The 21381-nt window shown below is 42.0% G+C and overlaps 1 protein-coding gene, 1 non-coding gene and 1 pseudogene across 2 annotated transcripts in view; 2 read left to right on the top strand and 1 right to left on the bottom strand.

Annotated features, from left to right (window-relative positions):
* Positions 1-21381, top strand: part of XRCC5 (X-ray repair cross complementing 5) — an 89382-nt gene that overhangs the window by 31091 nt on the left and 36910 nt on the right. The window contains exons 12-16 of the mRNA XM_039233146.1: positions 43-133; positions 2470-2603; positions 8679-8875; positions 17191-17284; positions 18959-19028. Of these exons, the coding sequence (XP_039089077.1) occupies positions 43-133; positions 2470-2603; positions 8679-8875; positions 17191-17284; positions 18959-19028 (586 nt within the window). The remainder of the gene's footprint in view (positions 1-42; positions 134-2469; positions 2604-8678; positions 8876-17190; positions 17285-18958; positions 19029-21381) is intronic.
* Positions 3531-3697, top strand: LOC120232466. Its single transcript, XR_005528573.1, has one exon. It is a non-coding gene; the product is annotated as a U1 spliceosomal RNA (small nuclear RNA).
* Positions 10789-10938, bottom strand: LOC120232468 (annotated as a pseudogene).

The raw sequence follows: 21381 nt of genomic DNA, 5'->3' as shown, positions 1-21381 counted from the left end.
AATTTGGTTGTCTCTGCTTTTACTTCCTTTCTTTCTCATTAGTGTCTAATGTATGTGCAGCTGCCTTTTATGGAAGACTTGCGACAATACATGTTTTCATCCTTGAAAAATAATAAGAAATGTACGCCCACAGGTAAGTTTATTTCCATTTAGCTCATTAATTGGCTCAAAACGCAGACTGTGCTTGGGAAATCACCTGTCTGCAGTCATGGTTGGGACCAGGGGATTTCACAGAGTGGAATCCCAGTCATGCTCATACACAGTGATGATGAAAGTGGGGCACCATGTTTTTTCAGTAGTAGTGATAGGTTTGCCCTGGACTCTCCAAACACAGTCTTGTTTCCCGTTTCTGACTTAGACCTTGTATCTAGGGAGCAACTTGTGGGAAATGGATGTGCATTCTCTAATTGTGAACCAGTTTGCCCTCTGCTGAAGTGAATTGATGTGTAGTGTCAGAGCTGTGACTTCAGTGTCCCACATAAAATATGATAATAACTGTCTTTGAACTGAAAATTAATAGTCTGGAGATTAACTTTTCTCTTTGCCTTTTTTTATAGTTTACAGTAACAGTTCCAATCTCATTCTTCCTTGTTTCTAGGAGTTAACTTTGGGCTTGTTGAGAAAAGGACTTTACTGAGCACCTGGCTACAAATGTCATGGTGCTGCACAGAACGATGCTCACAGATACAGGTCCTATCTTTGAGAGAGCTCACAGTTTAAGGCAGTTGCAGTAAGATATCATAGTGGGCTGAATGTAAAGAATATACCAAAAAGAACACAAGAAAATGAGTAGATGTTTTAGTTTGAAAGTTTAAATTTGTGTGTCATTATAGGATTAAGGAGTTGTGAGATGAGTGCCAGAAGTGGGTTCTTTTCTGGGTTTTTGGTTAGATCCTTTAGGAGCTATGTGCAGTAGAAAAGCCAAGAATCAAATGGGCCTGGGGCTTATATCTTTACCTTCTAGAAATGAGTCCCTGTGCATCGTGGTGGAGCCAGCATGGACTTGAACATGTAGAAGCCTGCACTGCATTTACAGTATTATTTCTCTACATCTTGATAATTTCATACGTTAAATGTGTAGACATTAAAAAAAAAAGAGCTTTGTTGAAAAATTATATAGATGTAAATCATTCACTCAGGATCTAAAATATTAAGTATCTTTCCATCCCTTGACTTATTTTCTTTGTGTTTCTGTATTTTTATTTGCATTCTTTCCATTAGAAAATGGATCATGAAACCTGTTTGGCAGATGTCGCAAATAGATATTTATGTAGAGATATGCAATGTGCCAAAGTGATCTGTCTTGATAGTAGCTTGAAGCAGCAAATGAAGATCACTGAATGCTCACACACACAGGTGCCACCTCCTACCTGCGGCCTGGTGGGCCCTGCAGTAGTCAGCTTCAGATGGTGATGGCTGCGCCAGGGTCTGAAACCTCCCCCTGGAAAGTCCAAAAATGGGATAGAAATGTATCAGGATAAATAGCTGTAAGCTCTTTCATTTTGTAGTAGAAGGGATACTTGAAAAGGTGAAGAATAGAAGCATAATGGGCTTTTTAGGAACTGCTTATTCTTTTCCACCTTTTGCTGACTGGCTGTGGATGATCCAAAAATAGCACTTCAGCTTTTAACAGCCAAGCTGCTGTATGAATCGGCAGAATGGAAGTTACACATGGTAGTTTACGTAGAAGCATTTTGAGAGTGTTGCCTTTCATCCACATTGCTTTGGACTGTGCCACTTTTGTTGACTTGGTAGATTTTTATTGAAGAGCACTCGCTTGCAGTTATGTATTGGGAGAGAGGTAACAAAGAAGATGTCATGTTTCTGCTCTCAAGGGTCTTACAGTTTGAATGGAGTGGGGGTAAGACGTGCACAGGTGTGCACACAGGCCATATGGTTTGTGAGAGGAGAGAGCTCATTCTGACTTGTGGAGATTGAGAAGGTGTCTGCTCCCTCTGGCCCACCAGTATCTTCCTGTTGGGTAACTCTGTCTTCGTATTAAGTTACTCTGATACAAGTTATAGGAAATCCTTGTGAAGCTTATGCCTTATCACCAAAAGTATTTTCTTTTTCATGTTTTTCTCTCTTAGCTAATTACTAAGTTTTTTAACATACTAACTCATTGAATACTAAATATTTTGAGTCACCATATAGAAGTTGGGTTTTGTATGGGTATGGAACAAACTTTTGCTTTCAATATGGTATTATACTGTGAAAGTTTACCAAATGGTGCAGCTAGAAAGGACCTAAGAGACCAGCTACTCTAAAAAGCTCTTTTTACAAAAGAGAAAACCAAGACTCTGTTTAGTTAAGTGGCTTGCATAACTAGAGACTGTTATTGGCCAGGCCTGGACTGTGTAACCTGCCAGTATTGCTGTGAGTATCTGTGAATGGAAAGCATTTGTTTTAGTGGAGAGTAATGCAGGTAATCATTTTTCCTTGGTGCTGCTCTGTTTATCCTTGTTTTAGAAGCTCAGCTGAATGCTGTTGATGCTTTGATTGACTCCATGAACTTGGTAAAGAAAGATGAAAAGGAAGACACCATTGAAGACTTGTTTCCAACCACCAAAATCCCAAATCCTCAATATCAGAGATTATATCAGGTAAGAAAGGAAAGATGAACCAGTCTTTTTTCTTTTTTTTTAAATGAAAGAGACCTGGGTGAAAAGAGCGTAATTGGCCACAAGCATCTTCGTCCTCTGAGGGCTTCAGTTGGTTTATTCAGTGGAAAAGTAATACCTTCCTCTTCTACTGAAAAAGATAAAAATACTTTGAGCTGTTAAAAAGAAAGAAGTGAAGTTAAGATACTTGAAAAATTATTTTTTCTGGAGGAAGACTGGTTTTCTAGGCTAGGTTTTTAATAAAGAGCAGATTTTTATGCCTTTTCTAGGCTTTTCTCCTCCATCTTATGTGAATGAGACTTTTCTTTGTTTTTTTATATGCAAATGGTAGAGTTTTTGTGGACTTACAATAGTATTAGAGAAGTGTTCCAGTACCACATTTGTCAAAAATTTCACAACTAAAGGTACATAGAGGTCTGATAAGGAGAGCTAGTGTTAAATTATTAAAGAATAAATAAAACATAGAAAACTGTAAAATAGATATTTCTGCATCTTGGACTAAAGGCATCGGAAGGTGGCGATTGGATTAAGGGCAGCTGGGAAGGCTGACAGGCGGCTGACTTGTGCTGAGGCAGGGAGTAGATGGATTGAAGGAATGTTCCCATCCCGGATGAAGTTGCTGGCCTTCTCTGAACCCCACAGAGCTGACAGACATCAAAAGCAGCTTTTTCAGGCAAGGCCTTCCCCACAGAGGAGTGGAGGTGGGCATGTGGGGAGGTGAGGGAGAGAGATAACTCCTTGTCCCTTTTGATTAATTTCTTAAAGTGACTGACTCAAGTCCATATCAAGGCCTTATATAATTTCAAGGGATCTTCTACTTAAAAGGAACTGCCTTGTTTTTTTGATGCTTATAATTCCTTAAGTAGTGAAAACAAATCTTTTATTCAAAAATTAGAATATAAAGCTTAAAAACGTACCTGGGAGGGGAGAAAATCACTTGGTCAGGAAGGTGGTTTTCCCAGGGCGAGGCTTATCTATTGCACTTCGGCTGTGCTGACCCTTGTGATTTCCCCAAACGTGGGAGGCTTGACTGCATAACTTTTGATATTGGGGGACTGTGTTCACACTTTCCCCTGGTTTAAAAAAAAAGAGTGAGAGAGAGAGTATATAAAGCTTAACATGTAAAGCGCTGACTCAGTGAATACTTTAGTATTCTAAGTGCAGTCAAGTGTATGTTACTTGTGTAAACTTCTTTGGTGTTTTTTGACAAGTGGACTTCAAGACCAGAAGCCCTCTGTCACTTGCAGAGAAGGGAGGAGCAGACCAGTTGGTGTGGAATGCTTGCAAAAACATTTGGTCACCGTGGTGGAAAATAAAAACTTCTAAAACTTGGCAGGTTTATCTCGGGTGCGTTCGTTCTGTCTGCCTTCAGTAAATGTTTAATGGGTTGATGAACAGGTAACAAGCCATGAGCACAGGTATTGTTACCTTTCAAAGCTGCAAACGCTGGCAGCTTTGATTTTCACACCTTACCAACCTTGCTTTCTTTCGTGGGGGAGAGTTTTTAATATGGTTTTTCTGTATAAAGAAGTATTACTGCTGTGGCATTTATAAATTGAATTTACTTTTTTTTATTTTTATTTATTTTTTAAATTTTTTATTTATTTCTAGGAGAGAGAGAGAGAGAGAGCATGAGGGGAGGGTCAGAGAGAGAGGGAGTCACAGACTCTGAAACAGGCTCCAGGCTCTGAGCTGGCAGCACAGAGCCTGACGCGGGGCTTGAACCCACGAACCGTGAGATCATGACCTAAGCAAAAGTCGGACGCTTAACTGACTAAGCCACCCAGGCGCCCCTTACTTTTTTTTAATACGTATTTATTGAGTCCTAACATTGTGCCATGAGCTAAAGATACAATAAGCTCACTGTGCTAAAGGGCCCCTGCCCACCCTCATCCCCCAGAGGAATGGAGACATAAAGCCAATAGGTACAACAGTGCTGGGCACAAAACCGTGGGGGGAAAGAGAGATTCTCGCACGTGGGTAACTCAGGAAGGCTTCACTGAGGACACACAAGGACATAGGAGGCAAAAGAAGTAGCATGCGCAGAAGCATGGGAACACGAAGAAGGGTGCTGGATTTGGGGGTCTCCAGATCATTCCATTTGGCTGGAGATGAGGCTGTATGAGGATATGATGGAAAAGAGGGCAGGGAAGTTCAATAGTAGGCAGGCGGGTCGTGAAGAGCCAGTTGCTTGCATGTTACCCTGTAGGCAGTGGAAAATTACTAGAGGATTTTGTGAGCAGGTGGGGGACAGATTTTTAGAAAATAGTTCTGATAGTGTCATGGAGATCAAGATGGAGCAGAGACCAGTTAGAAAACCTGCAGTGGCCCCTATGAAGTCCTGAATTGAAGCAGTGACAGGGAAAGTGGCGACGGAGATGTAAAGGCAGAGGAGGCAGGACTTGAGGGGCTGGGTGTAGTTGAGAAGGAATTAGGGATTGAAGATAAGAGGATCCTCGCATGGATGCCTGAAGGGATGGCCTCACTGTTAATTATGATGGAAAATATAGAATGAACAGACAGGAAAGGTAGTTCATGTATCTTTGTTAAATTTGAGCTGTCTGTGGGCTATCCCAGTACACACACCCAGTGGGAAGTTGAAAATAGGGATGCAGAGCCCCAGGAGAGAAGTCAGGAATAAATCTATAGATTTGAGAGTCCTCCCCATTTGGGTAATAGAATTGAATGAAATCACCTGGGGAAAGTATTGCATGAGAAGAGAGAACAAAGTCCTGAACACCAACGTGTTGAGTGAATAATTAGGAATAGACAGAAAAAGAATGGTTGTTAAAAGACAACACGAAATGTTCTTATTCTCCCCCTCTAAAAAAAAAAAAAAAAAATCAGAGTGGTAAAAAGAACTAGGAGAAGCTGGTGCCTTGGAAGGCACAGGAAGTGATCCGAGCCCGGGAAGAAGGAACATGTCTAATGCTACACACTGGTTGCTGAGTAAGGGTGAGCATGGCGAAGGGCCTTTAGTGTCTGCATGAAGTCTCTGCTAACCTTGAGGGCCCAGTGATGGTGGAATAGTGGCGTAGGGGCAGGAAAAAGCTTTCCTGATGGAGGGAAAGAGGATACAGGAAGCTAAGGAGGTTGGGGGAACCCAGGAAGACTTCCTTGACTTCCTTTATAAATGAAATACTCATAGCTGAGAATAACTGAGCTGGGAGTAGGGTGCAGAAGGAAGAAGAGGTTAACCATCAATTTGTTGACAGGAGGTTAATGTAATTCTAATTTTAGAAAGAAATGGTGAAGGAGTGCCTAGGTGGCTCAGTCAGTTGAGTGTCTGACCTTGAGTTTAGCTCAGGTCATGATCTCACAGTTTGTGAGATCCAGCCCCGTGTCAGGCTCTGCCTTTGTGCTAACAGCATGGAACCTGGTGGGCATTTTTCAGCCTCTTTTTCTCTCTGTCTGCCCCTCTCCTACTCATGCATGCTCTCTCTCCCTCCCCTCCCCTCAAAATAAATAAATATTTTTTAAAAAAATGCTAAAAGATAAATTTTTTTGTGTGGTTATAACTGGCTTTTAAATCATTGATGCAGTGTTGTTAAAATCAACATGTTCGTAACTTATGAGCTAACCATGTGGCCTGTGGATTTTTTTCATAGTCTTTTTCAAATCACAAAAATCACATCAAGGAAGAACAGTTGCTTAGAAGAGAAATAAAGAGGTTTAAGACTGTAATGTCAGCTTTTCTGCTATTAAAAAGTATTACATTACTTCCTCATTACCTCAGTTTTTTAAATGAATTGAGATTTTTTGAGTGAATGATTTGATAAGTAAAATATGACCCTTAGTTTTATCTAAAATACGACCCTTGAAAAAAATAGGAGTGGTTGATGCTTTAACACCTCTCCTGTAGATTCTTACTGACTCACGGGGAATGACACTGTTTGAAAGAACTGCCTAGAGTTCATACTGGAGTGTTTTTTCTGTGGAGAGGTTGGGTAGGATATTTGTCCATTTGTTTGTTCTAGTTCTTGTCTCAAAGATGTTGTGTGAGTGTCGCCGAGTCTTCCAGAGTATGTGAAAGGTAGTCTGCTGTGTTGCATGTTGGATTACTGCTTACATCTTGAGGGCTGTCTGAGCTTTGTAGATAATTTAATGACCTGAGGGAGAGCACTGTGAATTGAAAACTATGCACAAGAAGGTTGGGAGTAGATTCACAGGATTTGGGATCACTTTGGTTTCCCCTTTTGCTTCACATTAAATGAGCTAATGTTACTGATGCTCAAGGGAAAGTGGAGTAGTTAGGAAATAGGAAAACAGTCAGACTCTGAGATGGATTAATATACTATGGACGAGGAAGAGTGTGGTTGATGTATCGAGACGAGGGAGCAGCACATCAGAGTTCTAGCGGCCGTCAACTCGGGTGATAACTCACTATTTAAGCTTCAGCTTTTTGTTTTTGTTTTTGTTTGTTTGGTCTTTTTAGAACAGAGACTTCCAGCTTACATTTTCTACAGGGTAGGAAAATAGTCCATGAGGCACTATAAATCCTATACCTTTTGATATGAAACACTGTTTTGAATTGTGAAAACTTTTCAGCTCCCTGGAATTTTTTCTTTAAAATTACCAATGTGTAAATCGTTTAAAGGTGGGAATGGTAGGACTCACATTCTCCAGCCTAACTTTAGGATGATTCTCTAGCAAAAGGAAAGGAAAGGTCACTGAATTGGTAGTTGCATTTTGCTTACCTTCCTGTGCTCTTCCGATTGCTCACCTTTCTATACTCTTTTTTTGGAGTGTTCACTTTTCTGGGCAGACATCAGCACCGCCACTGCTGGGCTTAGCAGGCGGAAAGCGGTGCTGGTGACCAAATGGAGGAGGCTTGCCATCCAGATTTCCACTCATGTGCGCAGCACAGAACCTGGCCTGGACCCCGGCCCTTCTCTCAGCGCTGCTTCCGACACTGGTGTTAACAGATGCATGGACAAAATGCAGGACAGAGCATTTTACTCCTTCCACTGATACCTGTTAGGTGCTTATTGTGTGTCGGGCACAGCTTTTGGTACCTGGGATTCAGCAGTAAACAAGACAAACGAGATCTCTCCTTTTAAGAGGGAAGGTTAAATACTAAACAAGTCAGCTACAGAATTGATAATTTTAGATAGTGGCAAATGCTGTGAAAACTGTAAAACAGGAGTAATGAGAGAAAATAGCTGGTTTTCCAAGGCTGGTCATGGAAGGATCAACTCTGTGCAGATCTAGGGGAAGACCAATGAGGCATAGATAGTGATAAACCCAGGACCCAAAGGCTGGAATGAGCCTGGCACCTGAGGGAAACAGGCAGAGCCCAGGGTAGCTGGGTTGTGACAAGCCACGAGGAGGGTGGCAGATGAGGGAGGCGTGCAAGAGCCGTGGTGTGCGTGACTTCTTAGGGTGTGGTAAGGGCTTGTTTCAAGATGGCGTTGGCTGTACAGAACACCCAGAGTAGATTTGGGGAGACCAGTTAGAAGGAGATTGTGGTGGCCCACATGAGAGGATGGTTCCCAGACAAGAGAACTGGGAGAGGAGAAGGACAGAAGTGGATAAACCGGTGGAGAAGAGCCCAAACTGAGCACTCTGGGGAGGTTTGGGACAGATCAGTATTCTCTCTCCCTCAGATTTCTTCCTGGGACTCAGTGAGCATGGCGGCTCCGTGTTAGCCCCATGTCATCTATCTACCACACACCATTTCCTCGGATTATGCAAGGGGGATAGCAGTCCACTGAAGGGAGGTTAAAGGATTCGAGGTTCTTGGAATTAATGTGTTTTAGAGAACTTCTCCTGTCCAGGCAGCAGCCTCTGTTTATAAGATGAGCCTCTTTTCTAGGCCTCCAGCTGATGGCGCTGCTAGGCCGGGCTTCGGTGTACAGCTTGTTGTAAACATTGCTGGTGTCCTGCAAATCACCCTGCAAATCATTCCGAGGCCACCCTCTTTGTTCTTTTTTACTTGGGGTAGGAATCCTGTAGCCCTCCCAAACCGAAGATGGAGGATCTTTGACCAGAAAAGTATAAGGAAGTTGTACATGACGTCTGCATCTGCGTTTTAAAACTCTTCTACCTTCTCCACAGTGTCTGGCGCACAGAGCTTTACATCCCCAAGAGCCTCTGCCCCCAATTCAGCAGCATATTTGGAATATGTTGGAAACCCCCGCTGAGGTGACAGCCAAATGTCAGATTCCTCTCTCTAAAATAAAGACTGTTTTCCCTCTGACTGAAGCTATCAAGAAAAAGGATCAAGTGACCGCTCAAGACATTTTCCCAGACAAGTAAGTACTCGATGTAGTTGCACTTGACGTTGGAGTACATAAGACGTGGTGCTGGTAGAGGAGGATTAAGGGTTGCATGTGGGCTTGTGGAATCACAAAGTTGCAAGGAAGATGCCTTTTGATGTTTGACCCTTGCAGTGAAAATACTGGTTTCTCCTATCTGTCCACTATAGATAGATTTTATCCCTACTGTTCCCCTGGAATTTAGAGCTACCTCCTCAGTTGTTGATGTTTTGATCAGCCTCACATTCTCGGTGGTTTATGTTTAATGGGAAGGTTAAACAGTTTTTGAAAGAGCTAAGACTAACTTTTACTGAAGGCTAAACAGTTTTTGAAAGAGCTAAGACTAACTTTTACTGTTTTTCAAGTAGCATGCTGGAAGTGAGAGGGCGGGGTGAAGGTTGTAAGGGTTCCAGTTGGAGGTTGGTATCAGAGAATAGCAGTGAGATTTTTGGAGGAAAAGTGGGAGGGAAGACGAAAACCTGGCTCTTCCTGGCTGTGTTCTTACTCTTATCAGGCATGTACTTGGTTATACCAGTAGGAAGGGATTTGTAGTTGAAGGACTACAAAATGCTTTTCCTATGATCAAGCTTTCAGGTAGCTAATAAGTTTTTTCCCTCATCAGATTCTGTTCAGAATCTGTATCAGTTTCCATTCAAAGCAAAACAAAAACCATAAGAAGTTGTTCTTGATTATCCAGAATCATTTGGTGGATGATACTGATTTTACCAAGTGTGGCTTTGGTCATTGGTGATTTTTCTGCCCAAATCAAAATGATCTATTCATTTCTTTACATCACTTTCTAAGATTCAGTTTTAGACCTTAATTTTTTTTCCTTTGATTTTCTTCCCACGGCTGTATATTGACACAGTAAAGCATATTGTATGTAACTATCCCATTGGAGAAGTATGGAATAATTTTCACAGTCCTTCACAGGATTCTGTACATTGTTAATTTAGTGAATTCTCTTCCAAGTTGAATGGAAAGCTTTGTGTATACTGTGACTTTTTAGAGGTTAATACCCCAAGCTTTGCCAGAATTGAAAAAAAAATCATAGGATTGACATAGGCTATCATATGCATTCCTAACACATCCTGGAGAGTTCTATGTTTCTTTTTAGTCTGTCATGCCTTCTTCTGCATAGAAAGACTGTCACTAAAAATCCACTTTCCCTCTGTTAGCCTCAACCACCTGTATCCCTCTGGGTTAGGATTTCAGAACAGCTCGATACAGTTCTGAGTCTTTTTCTTCCCATGACAGCCTTGCTGTAGCCTCGCTGCAGTCATGTGGCTGTTCTCTCTCTGTATTAAAGCTCCAGTTCATGATCTTGATTACCTTCTGGTGTTGTGGGAAAGAAATGGGCCGTTTTCCCCTCCTCCCGTTGATTAAAATGTAAATTAGCTGGTTAAAAAACACACCACATAGGCCCTGAAGACTGTTGTTCTGTGATTTTGATCCCTGCAGTGATTATACCATCAGCCCCCTTCTTCCCGCTCCCTCTTTCAGGAAGCCCGAGCATGCGGGCTTCTTGCTCTTTGCTCCCATGGTGGTTTGTGATGTAGCTGAGTAACCGGCCTGGGAATTATCTCAGTCACATACACCTACTCACACTCCTATTCTCTACCCTTTCTTCTCAGAAATCTTAACGGTGTTTATGAACTGCAGAAATGACGCACTTAACAAATATTTATTGAATAGCTCCTGTATTCAAGAAGAATGACTCAGTCCCTTCTGCAGGGATCTTAAAACCCCTCAATTTTAATGTTGAGGCTTCAATCAGCTTTAGAGGCGGTCTCCCTAAGGGGGAAACATTGCTAACAACGGGCTCTGTTTTTATGTATTTTCACCATCTCCATATCCAAGTTCGTATTCTCATCGTAGAGGTGAGGGGCAAATATCTGTTCAGAAAGTGTCAGAGGCCAAAACAAGAGGCTTGAACTGGAAATCACCAGTTTTTATTTCAGCTTTGTCACTCATGATCTGATTTTGGTTAAATAATAATACCACCATTAGGAGAATTCCTCCATCTACACTTGATCTTAGCCAAAAGGCCGAGAAGCGATGAGAATTTCTCCATCTAAAAACAGCCTCATCTCAAGAGATACTATGACAGTGAAATCACAGATATTGAAGCAGTTTGAACTATTTGGAGGGAAGGCAGTAGTCAGAACTCAAAGCAATAACAGCATCCTTATCCATTACGACATGGACTATTTGAGAAGACCTAGTTTTCATGCTGGACCTGTTGAATCCCGAACATTAAGAGTGATTTCTTCATCTGAAGAAGGTAAGAGCACCTTCTGACACTGCAGTCCAAAAGTGGATTAATGCCCTTACCATATAGAAGCATTGCTGCCCTTAATGTTGCTGCATAGCCCTGAAATGAAAATGTCATCTCTTAGACAGGGAACTTACATGAGAATTAGAATATTGGAGGTCTAATCCCATTTGTACAACTAACTCATATGTGCTCCTGATTTCTTTCTCTCTCTATGCAGAATAGTCTGAACTTTTCTTTGCAAGTCCACTAACACTTTTCCCCACTTACCTCAGCATCCATCTGCACCTGATTACTGGTTTAGACCCAGAGTCGGACATGTGAATTGGTCCCCTCACTCTGCAGTGTGACCTTAGGTGCAACTTGCTTATCCACCCTCAGCCCCAGTTTCCTCGTGAGTGACTAGGGAATAGCTCTCAGGGAGCTGTCACGTGGGTGACTTGAGTAATACATGCTGTTGACTGTTGTGTGTCTAGAACCGAGCACAGTGCCTAACACATAGTAAGCACATAGTGTTTGTGCGGAACCAATTTACAAACTCCTCATCATGTCCCGGGCACATCTGTGATGACTACGACAGTAATAATGATGGTGAGAATGGTGTTGTGGGGAAGATAGAGGCCCATAGGTGGGAACTCCTCAGTTTTCTGGCCCATCTCCCATATACCTGTATTGCCATCTGCCTTCACTTTCTTCTTTCCTGTCTCAGTGGATGGGGGTACATCATCCTGTCCAAAGTCAGACCTTTCACCCGTGTCCTGAGATGCCAGCTTCTGTCTCATCTGGCACCTTAGTCCACTACTTATTTCTTCCGTCATTCTGTATTTTTATCTTCTCCCTCCATACCAGCTCCTTTGCCCTCACACGTTAACATCGTATTTCTTGTCTCTAAATCAAAATCCAGCTTTCTGTATTTTGATACATCCTCTCAGCTTTCTCCCTCAGATTGCTACCTATTACCATCTTCTTTCCTTCCGTAAGCTAGGTTTATTGGAAGAACAGTCCACACTGCTGCTTTTCCCAGCTCCCACCACTTCCCTGAAACCTTAGGGAAGGTTTAACTTAACTTCAGCTTCTCCAGATTTTCCTTTCTAAACCTTTGCAGCTTCACTTCAGATTCCTTTGGGGTCTGCTTTTTCCCTGCCACCAACCTTCAATGTTGATGTTGTGTTCTGAAGGACTCCTCGGAAAGAGCTGACATGTCTTGGACACAGGTGTGTGCTGAGTGCTCTGCGTGCTTTACCTGTGTGGACTGTCTTTACTATCCTGTGGTGTGGTCTACTGTGAACCTCCACTTCGAGCCGAAGACACTGAGGCTTGCAGAAGATAAGACACTTGCCCAAGACCACAGCGGGTCAAGTGTTGGAGAAAGGGTTTCCATGCACACAGCCTGACTCCATAGCTTGCCTTCTCAACCATTATGCCTGATCGCCTTAGTGGTGACTGTGCTAAGACCTTTTATTATTTCATGTACAGGTGGAAATATCTGCCCACTCTAATATATTTCCATCCTGTGTTGTGGACATCTGAGGTGTCTATAGGTGCCTCATGTTCATTGTGTCCAGAAATGACTTCATCATCTTCATCTCCTTCAGTGCTCTCTTCAAAGCCCTCTTAATGCTGTTCTTCTCTATTTCAGTGAATGACACCTAATTTCCAGGGAGTCAAACCTTTTCTTTACTCTCCATGTCTAATTGGTTCACCAAGTTACCTCAGATCCCCTCCTTTTGCCTCAGGTTAGTGTAGTGGCTAATAGCATTGATTTTGCAGTCAAGGGAAGTTGGATCAAAATCGAAGCATTTCCTTTCAGTGGTGGTTAAAACGGGCAAGCTGTTCCATGTCGAGTGGCGGTAACAAATACCTACCTTTCAGGAGGCTGTACAGGAGAAGGGCGGGGAGTACAGAATTGTGGACCCCCTTAACTAATGTGTGCTTCTAGACAAGGTCAGGCCCTTTTGAACCTTGGTTTGATCACTTGTAAAAGGGCAATAATAATAGCTAACTCATAGTGTTGTTGTAAAGTTTAACTGAGGTGGGTTTTTTTTAATGAAAAAAAATTTTTAAGTTTATTTATTTTGAGAGACAGAGAGAGAGTGTGTGCACGTGTGCACAAGTTGAGGGAGGGGCAGAGAGAAGGAGAGACAGAATCCCAAGCAGGCTCCACGCCATTAGCACAAAGCCCAGTGTGGGGCTCGAAATCATGAACTATGAGATCATTACCTGAGCTGAGATCAAGAGTTAGACAACCAACTGTTGCACCCAGGCGCCCCTGAGGGATTTTAAATGTGCTTAGCACAATGACGGGCAAGTGGTAAAAGTTTAAAAAAAAAAAAAGTTAGCTCTTACTAGCATCTCAAATTGCCATTGCTCTTCTGTGGGCCTCAGTTCAGCCTGCTTTACTGAGATAACCCCATGACTGATTTCCCTTATTCAAATCTTACCTGTTTTCAGTCCATTCTGCATTTGCTACCTGAGTGATTTTTAAAAAACAAATCTTAGCACATCCCTTCTTTGCTTAAAATTCTTTAACGCGACACTCCTTAATCTTTGTGTGTGGGTGTGATGGACCCTTTTGGCAATCTGGTGAAAACTGTAAACCCTCTCCCCAGGAAAACACCCTAACATACTATATTTTGCATATGATTTCAGGTAGTTCACAAATTCCTGTCCCTATCCTTGGACCCCTGATTAAAAACTTGCTTTCCATTAGCATCAACTAAGATCAAACTCTGTTACACAAGTGAGAAAAGCTAGGTAAGCATAAAGAAAAGAAGTAACTATTCATAATCCAGCTCCCTAGAGAAGCACTTTCTTTTCTCACAGTTTCTGTGTCTGTGATTTAGATACAGTAGCCCCCTCCTTACCCACAGGGGTATGTTTCAAAACACCCGACATTCAAGACCCCCCAGCAGATGCCTGAAATCACGGATAGTACTGAACACTATCCTGTACACACGTACATACCTGTGGTAGAGTTTAATTTATAAATCAGGTACCGTAAGAGATTAACAGTAACTAATCAGAACAATTACAGCAATATACCGTAGTAAAAGTTCTGTGAAAGTAGTCTCTCTCCCTCTCTCAGAATGTCTTGTCATACCTTACTCATTTCTCTTGTGCTGATAAGAGGTGATAAAATGCCTGTGTGACATGAAGTGAAGGACGTAGCTATTGTGTCGTAGCGTTAGGCTACTATTGACCTTCTGACCATAAGTTGTCTGCTTTCAGGCCACAGTTGATGGCGGGTAACTGAAACTGTAAAGTAAAACCATGGATAAGGGGGGACTACTGTATTTTCCGTCCTCATTTGTAACTACTTCCCAGCCCACCTCTCCTGCCTCAGCCCTGTACAGCAACTGGCTGTCCTCTCAGGGGACGTGCTGCTTGTCACCGGAGTTTGTTAATTGCCTGTTTATATCTTTTTTATTTGGCTGAATTTCCTAAAGTGTTGATTATGTATTAATTTTTGTACATTTACAATAGAGCTTAGTGGCCAGCACATAGTATTAGGTAAATGTTTGACCAAAAAGTGAATTACAAAATGTATATAGATTTACAGAAGACAATAAAAAATGAGAAAGAACTATAAGTCATCCGTGGTTCTGACATCCACATGCAGTAGCTGGTGACATTTGTATGTCTGTTGGGATCTTGCACAGATCATTTCTATCTTCCAGAGCTCAGCTTCTTCATAGATCATTTTGGGAAGAGAGTCTTTGCCCTTTCCCACTACTGAGAGACATTATTAGTTTAATATTTGTAAAATTCATGATAATGCTATTAAGTAGTTCAATCTTGAGAATATTAACCATATTCAGATTTTTACTACTTTCTGTTTATTGCCTTTATCTGCCCAGTCCTGGAGGATTGATATATATGTCTCTTTGTCCTTCCTTCCCTAGAACCTTAGTTTGGAGGGTTTAAGAAATTCTCCATGCAGTTCAACCGCGCATTCTCGCGGGAACTCGGCATAGTACTTTGGATGTTTTATACTTCTTATCACCAATTTGCATTTTTGGAAGACAGTAGGTGAATAGTTGATATGTTCATGATACTTTTCATCATAGTGTTTTTCTGAGGAGCAAACAGAAGACCAGAGAGGGGAGTCACTTACTAGATTCTAAACTCTAGATATAAAAAAATTAATACACAATCAATACCTTCAAGAAGGTATAAGAGTCCAAGGTTAGTCAGTGGACAAAGTGAGACTGAGATCCAGGAGCACCACAATTTCTGTCCCTTGGGAAGAACCAGCAAAGGTGAACTGAAATGGCTGTGCCTTTTTTTTAACGGACTCGAATTCTGATGGAATTTCACGTTTCCTTGGGCTTGTGCATTTTTACTTCATTTTTGCCATCAAGGCTTTTGTGTGTTTATTTCTTACGCTACATGATGGAAAGAGCTCTGGATGACTTACCCCTTTAATGCTTTCTGGTCTGTCTTCTACTTCTCAAAGGGAAAAAGGCAAGTGGCCAATGGGAAAGATGTCAAGTAATAAAAAGTTTTAATTCATGTTTGCGAGGCTGTAATGGTAGCTTTGGTCCTTTTACCTCACTGGAAGAGGAGATTTTTTTTTTCTTTTATAGTTTATTGTCAAGTTGGTTTCCATATAACACCCAGTGCTCATCCCACCAGTGCCCTCCTCCATGCCCATCACCCCCCTTCCCCCCCATCAGCCCTCAGTTTGTTCTTGGCATTCGAGAGTCTCTCATGCTTTGCCTCCCTCCCTCTCCCCAACTATTTTTTCCTCTTCTCCTCCTCAATGGTCCTCTGTTAAGTTTCTCTTGATCCACTTATAAGTGAAAACATATGCTATCTGTCTTTCTCTGCCTGAGTTATTTCACTCAGCATAACACCTTTGAGTTCATAGCAGCACTTTCAACATTAGCCAAATCACGGAAAGAACCTAAATGTCCATCAACTGACGAAAGGATAAAGAAGATGTGGTTTATCTATATGATGGAATACTACATGGCAATGAGAAAGAATGAAATCTGGCCATGTGTGGCAACGTGGATGGAACTCGAGATTCATTATTGAAATATCATTGAATAAGCCAGCTCATGCCTCATTTTTCTTTGTTTTTAGAATAAGCTCTTCTTCAAGACTCATTCTCTGAAATTTGAGCTTCTGAACAAAAACACATCACACTTATAATACTAGATCTTAGTTTCTCATGTCCCTTCTCCTTCAGCCATTTCCTGAGAGCTGCTTTTGGCCCAGATTGATTATTTGGGAGAAAAGTCTTCATACCTCTATATGTTCAGCAGCTTACGGGAGATTATGGGCAGGGTATTTGAATTTTATTTTCTTCTCCTTTGCAATTAATTTGTCCTCCTCTTGACTTTAAGGCAGGCTGTTGAAGCCAGCCGGTTACTTGAGACAAGATGTTTAATATAATTCCTTGGAATCATCTTTTCCCTCACCACACAGATGCTGGTAGACTGTTAGCATATTGCCCAAAACAGAATTAGGTTTATAAAAGAACAAATTAAAAGACTTTTTTTGGAAGTGATTTTTTATAGTTTAAGACTTCTCTAAGAATAAGGTCTTGCATATTTAATTAAGGATTGTCTAGTAAGTTTTGACAGCTGTAAGTAAAAGCATACGAAGCTCTCACATCCATGATGGAGAAGATGGGGTAGTAGACCCGAAGGTCATCTATGTCCATGGATAGCTAATAGCTGTCGATTCTGAGACAGAAACTAGCAAATACTTTCTGAAGGGTAAATGGGTCTCCCCTGAAATGCTGCATTTCCTTTCCCTGTGCTTGCGGTTCATTCTTAGCTCTGTGACACGGCTACGGATTATGACTTCTCTGGTGCTGTGAGGCTGAGCCAGGGCTGCTCCCTCCAGGCCAGCTGGAGTTCTGGGGCTGCGGGAAGGAGGCAGGCTCTTTTTTAAGAGGGACTAAGTACAGCTGTTTATTTTTGACACTTGAAAAATAAATGTATACTTTACACGTCAGCCAGGTCTGGGTTTTGTATCGTTTATTCTGTTTTAAGGAGGGAGCAAAACCCATTTATTTCTTTTCCAGCCATGAAGAGGGACCAACATCTAAAAAACTGAAGACTGAGGAAGGGGAGGCATACTTTAGAATCTCCAGCCTGGCTGAAGGCAGCATCACCAGTGTAAGCAGAACTTTCCCAGGGTGTTCCCTGCCTTTCTGGAAGGTTGGGACTTGGGGGAGATCGCATCAGTTTTTGTTAGCCGTTTAGTAAATCACTGTGTCTAGTCTTTTCAGTAGATGAACCACATGTGCCCTTCCCACATTCTTCCTTTATTGTCAGGGAATTTCCTGTAGAATTCTCTAGATGGCATCTAGTACAGAGAACACCATATAATATGTATCACAAGGATCAGTTAAGTGGTAGCACTTTCTGTAGAGATTTTTTTGGTTGGCTTTCTTTTGTAGCTTTCTGTTTAATGAAAATGATAGGATAAGTGGCGGTTGATGGTACAGGTGTTAGTCTCCAAATATGTAGGATTTAAGAGCGTAACTCCTCTATTTTTTTCTAATACACAACTTCAGAACAGATCTTACAAGTTTAAGACCTCGAACCAAGTATCCTTTAACACTGAGCCCTTTTTTTAATGGGAAGGTTTTGGAACTTGAATGCATTATGTTAAGTGGCATTATTTTGAATCAATGAGTCTTAAAAATTGTCCCTCACCAGCCACATACACTAGGCAGGATAGTTAGCCATTAGGGCATGCCTTTTTTCCAACCTCAAAAAGAAATGCTCTCAGGAAAACTGAACATCTGAAAATGATTTGGATTTTTCTTTTTTATTTAGTTTAATTTAATTTTTGAGAGAGAGAGAGAACATGCACGTGTGAGTGAGGGAGGGGCAGAGAGACAGAATCCCAAGCAGACTCTGCGCTGACGTGGGGCTTGAACTCATGAACTGTGAGACGATAACCTGAGCTAAAATCAAGAGTTGGTTGCTCAACCCACTGAGCTACCCAGGCACCCCTGAAAAGTACTTAGATTTTATTTTCAGTGTTTTATAGTAAAGGGAAAAAATCATGACCTTATTTGTTCTGAGAGCTTTCCTGACCACTATCCCAGAGCAAACTGGAAACTTCAGTACATTTTGTACCAAAGTTTACCAGCCATAATAGAACCACATTGTCTTCTCCCCTGTGAGCTGAGTGAAACATTGGGCCTGTGAAGAGTGGCAGTGGAAGGTTAAAGACCTACATGTGATCAGGAAGTGCCATATAGTGTGGCAGAGAGTTTCATCTTTGAGACTTTCCCACCTGGCACTATAGTAAATCCTTACACAGCATCTGCTTTTCCTTTTGGGGGGCGTGTTCAGCATGGGCATGTTTGTGTGTTCTACCAAAACTTCAGTGCCAAGGAGCCAGCAAACCAAGCATCGGGCTGCTGTTTCTCATGTCATCTGCAGCGGGGCAAATGTATTCTGAACTGACCTCACACTGCAGAGTCCTCCCCTTCTTACTTGGCTGGGTGTGTGGACGTACCAGCACTGTGTCACATACAGCTTCTAGCTGAGCTGGCTGGTGACTTGGGTTGTAATACTGCTGACCTGTCTGGAAAGAAGTCAGCTTACTTCAAGAGAGGTGAGTATAGGTACAGACGGCAGTTCTTTGGCCACAGAAATCTGCTTGCTTTCAACAGAAGCCTGGAACTGGAAATGAATAGAAAGGGCCTTGTCTTTGTCTTTAGGTTTATTTTATAAAAGCACACTTACCACATTAAGCCATCTTATATGGCTTGGGGTACTGCCAAAAAGCGAAGCGATGTGCATGCAAGTTTATTGTCTGTGCGTGTATTCTAGGTCGGAAGTGTGAACCCTGCTGAAAACTTCCGTGTTCTGGTGAGGCAGAAGAAAGCCAGCTTTGAGGAAGGTGAGTGATACACCACTGGTTCTGCATGTCAGATAGATAATCAGAGTAATGAATTTATATTCTGGATTGGGAAGTGTAGCCCTTTGTTGGTATCCTTTCTACATAGCAGTTTTATTTCCTGGTGGACCTTTGTGACTGTCCGTTATTGGTGAGCTCACCGAAGCAACTTTCTGAGCACATGAGGGTAAACCCAACACAGGTCTGCCCCCGCAGGAGAGGAACTAACTTGTAGGTCTTTCTGCTAAGAAAACTGTCGGCCAGAGCCTTAGAGCTTTTGGTTCCACTTCACCCAAGTTCTTTGGGGTCTTGTCAGTGAGCTTGGAATAAAACATTTTTGTCCTACCTTCCTGTTTTCAGTGACCCATAGTTCTTATTCGAAGCCTAAAGGTTTGAGCTTCTTTACAGAAGTCACAGAACACCTGCTACTACCCGTAGATTTGATCTTTCTGAAATCAACTATATCCTCACAGTTTTCTTTTGATGAATTGTAACCTAGCATTCCATTTAGGCTTCGGCTAATATTAAAAGTTTCCTGGGATGGATGGAGGGTCTGGGACCAACATTCATTCACTTGATTGTGGTCAAGTTCCTGTTCATTAACCCCTTAACGAGTGGCAGCTGGAGGTTGTAACAGCTGCTGCTTTGGTTATACAGCACCATTGTGTTCATTATTGCCACCCAGGATCAGGCCTGCCTGTGAGCTGCCTTTCTGTGTGTTTATGTGAATATGTGCTCAGACCTTCTCTTCCAACTTCTTGGCATTTTAGGGACCAAATGACTCCTAAATGTCAAGAAAATGTTATACAGTCGAGTTTAATCTACAGTGCCTAGCATAGGTATAGGTCACTTCCTGAGGGTCTGAGAATGCTAGCAAGATGCCTAGATATGCTGTGCTCCTGCCCAAAAGCACTTGTAACCAGCTGAGGCCCAGAACGTACCGTCTCCTAGACCAGGTCCTGTTGGCAGGAACATCACAGGCCAGCCCAAGAGAATTTCCTAAGGAAGAGGAGCTTCATGATCATGATAATCTGTTTATGTCTTGTGTTTTGAGATGGGGAAAGAGCTTTTTGCCCTATTAAGAACTGCTATATAGGAGAAAAGCTTTTGAGTTTTAAACAAAGCAGAACTACAGCTCAATAGAAGAAGGAAATTAAAATTAAAGTGGCAGCTTTGCAGAAGGCTTGGTGGAAACAGCACTACTTTTGGGATTTCTCTCCTTCATACATGGGGCGATCAAAGGAAGCATTCACGGCCTCTTACCTGTGCTGTGTTCTGCTTGGCTGCACGTTGTGACTGTGTTTAGAAGGATGCAGAAATGTTGCTGTGATGAGTCAGCCATCACCTGTCATGATTACCATGTATTTGAAGAAAGATGGAGGCCTTTTTAGCTTTTGACTGTAGGTTGTCGATTACCTTGGCCAAAGTTAAAGGTCCTCCCTTTAGAAGTGACTAGTCTTTCTGCTGGAGTAGGTGTGGTCTCTTCAGGGACTAAATCTGGCTTCATCACAGTAGTAAGGGCAGCCACTCGTGTCTGCTGTGTACAAGTCATTGTGCTAGCATATTCTATATAAAATAGCATATGCTGAGCTATTGTATTCTTTGTCTCAGTTACCCCCATAGCAATCCTGCAGTCACGTGAGCAAGTGGAGAAGATGTTAGAGCTTTAACAGCTGGTGCCAGAATTTTCTGAGAAAAATAACTTTTTTAATTGGGAAAATATCTTGATAACTGCTTAGGGTAGAGGCTGAGTCTCTGTCCCCATGCTCGGTTGTTGACCAGTTATGCTTAAGAGGAGAATCTACTAACATCATAGAAGTAAAAAAACTGGAGCTAGTTCAGGACAGGAGGGGATGATCTGAAAAGGTAAGAGGGAAAGTGAATGGATTTCTGTAGGGACACAGCTTTCTACATTGTGTTCCCAGCTCATGATTGCAAATGTCAGTGTCAATAAAACCCAGCACTCCTTGGTTTGAGTGCCCTGGGGAAGCTGGTAAAGAGGCACAAGTTTTGGTCTGGAATTACTTCAGGTAGAGCAGAGAAAGGACCTGAGGGCACAAGAGACCAGAGCCAGAAGAGGTCACGAGAGAGTAAATTCTTAAGAATTTGCTCACATATCAGGAAAACCATGTTCCCCAGGCCACGGAATTGGGGATTTGAAACAGTCTTGTGAAAATAACAAGAGCAAGTGACTCCTAGATGACATATAAGTTACAATAGGTGTCATTCTCCGCATTTTACAGATTGAAAAACTATAAAACTAGAAGAGATGAACTTCCCTCCAAAGCACTCAGAGATTCGAATCCCTGTCTTTTCTAAATACTGAATTTTTCTGTTTAGCTGACTTTGTCCTGAT

Source organism: Hyaena hyaena, unplaced genomic scaffold, assembly GCF_003009895.1.
Source record: "Hyaena hyaena isolate Hyena2069 unplaced genomic scaffold, ASM300989v1 scaffold_71, whole genome shotgun sequence".
In the NCBI taxonomy this organism is placed as follows: Eukaryota; Metazoa; Chordata; class Mammalia; order Carnivora; family Hyaenidae; genus Hyaena; species Hyaena hyaena.
Note: the sequence above shows the minus strand (reverse complement) of the source record. Positions and strands in the feature narration are given on the sequence as shown.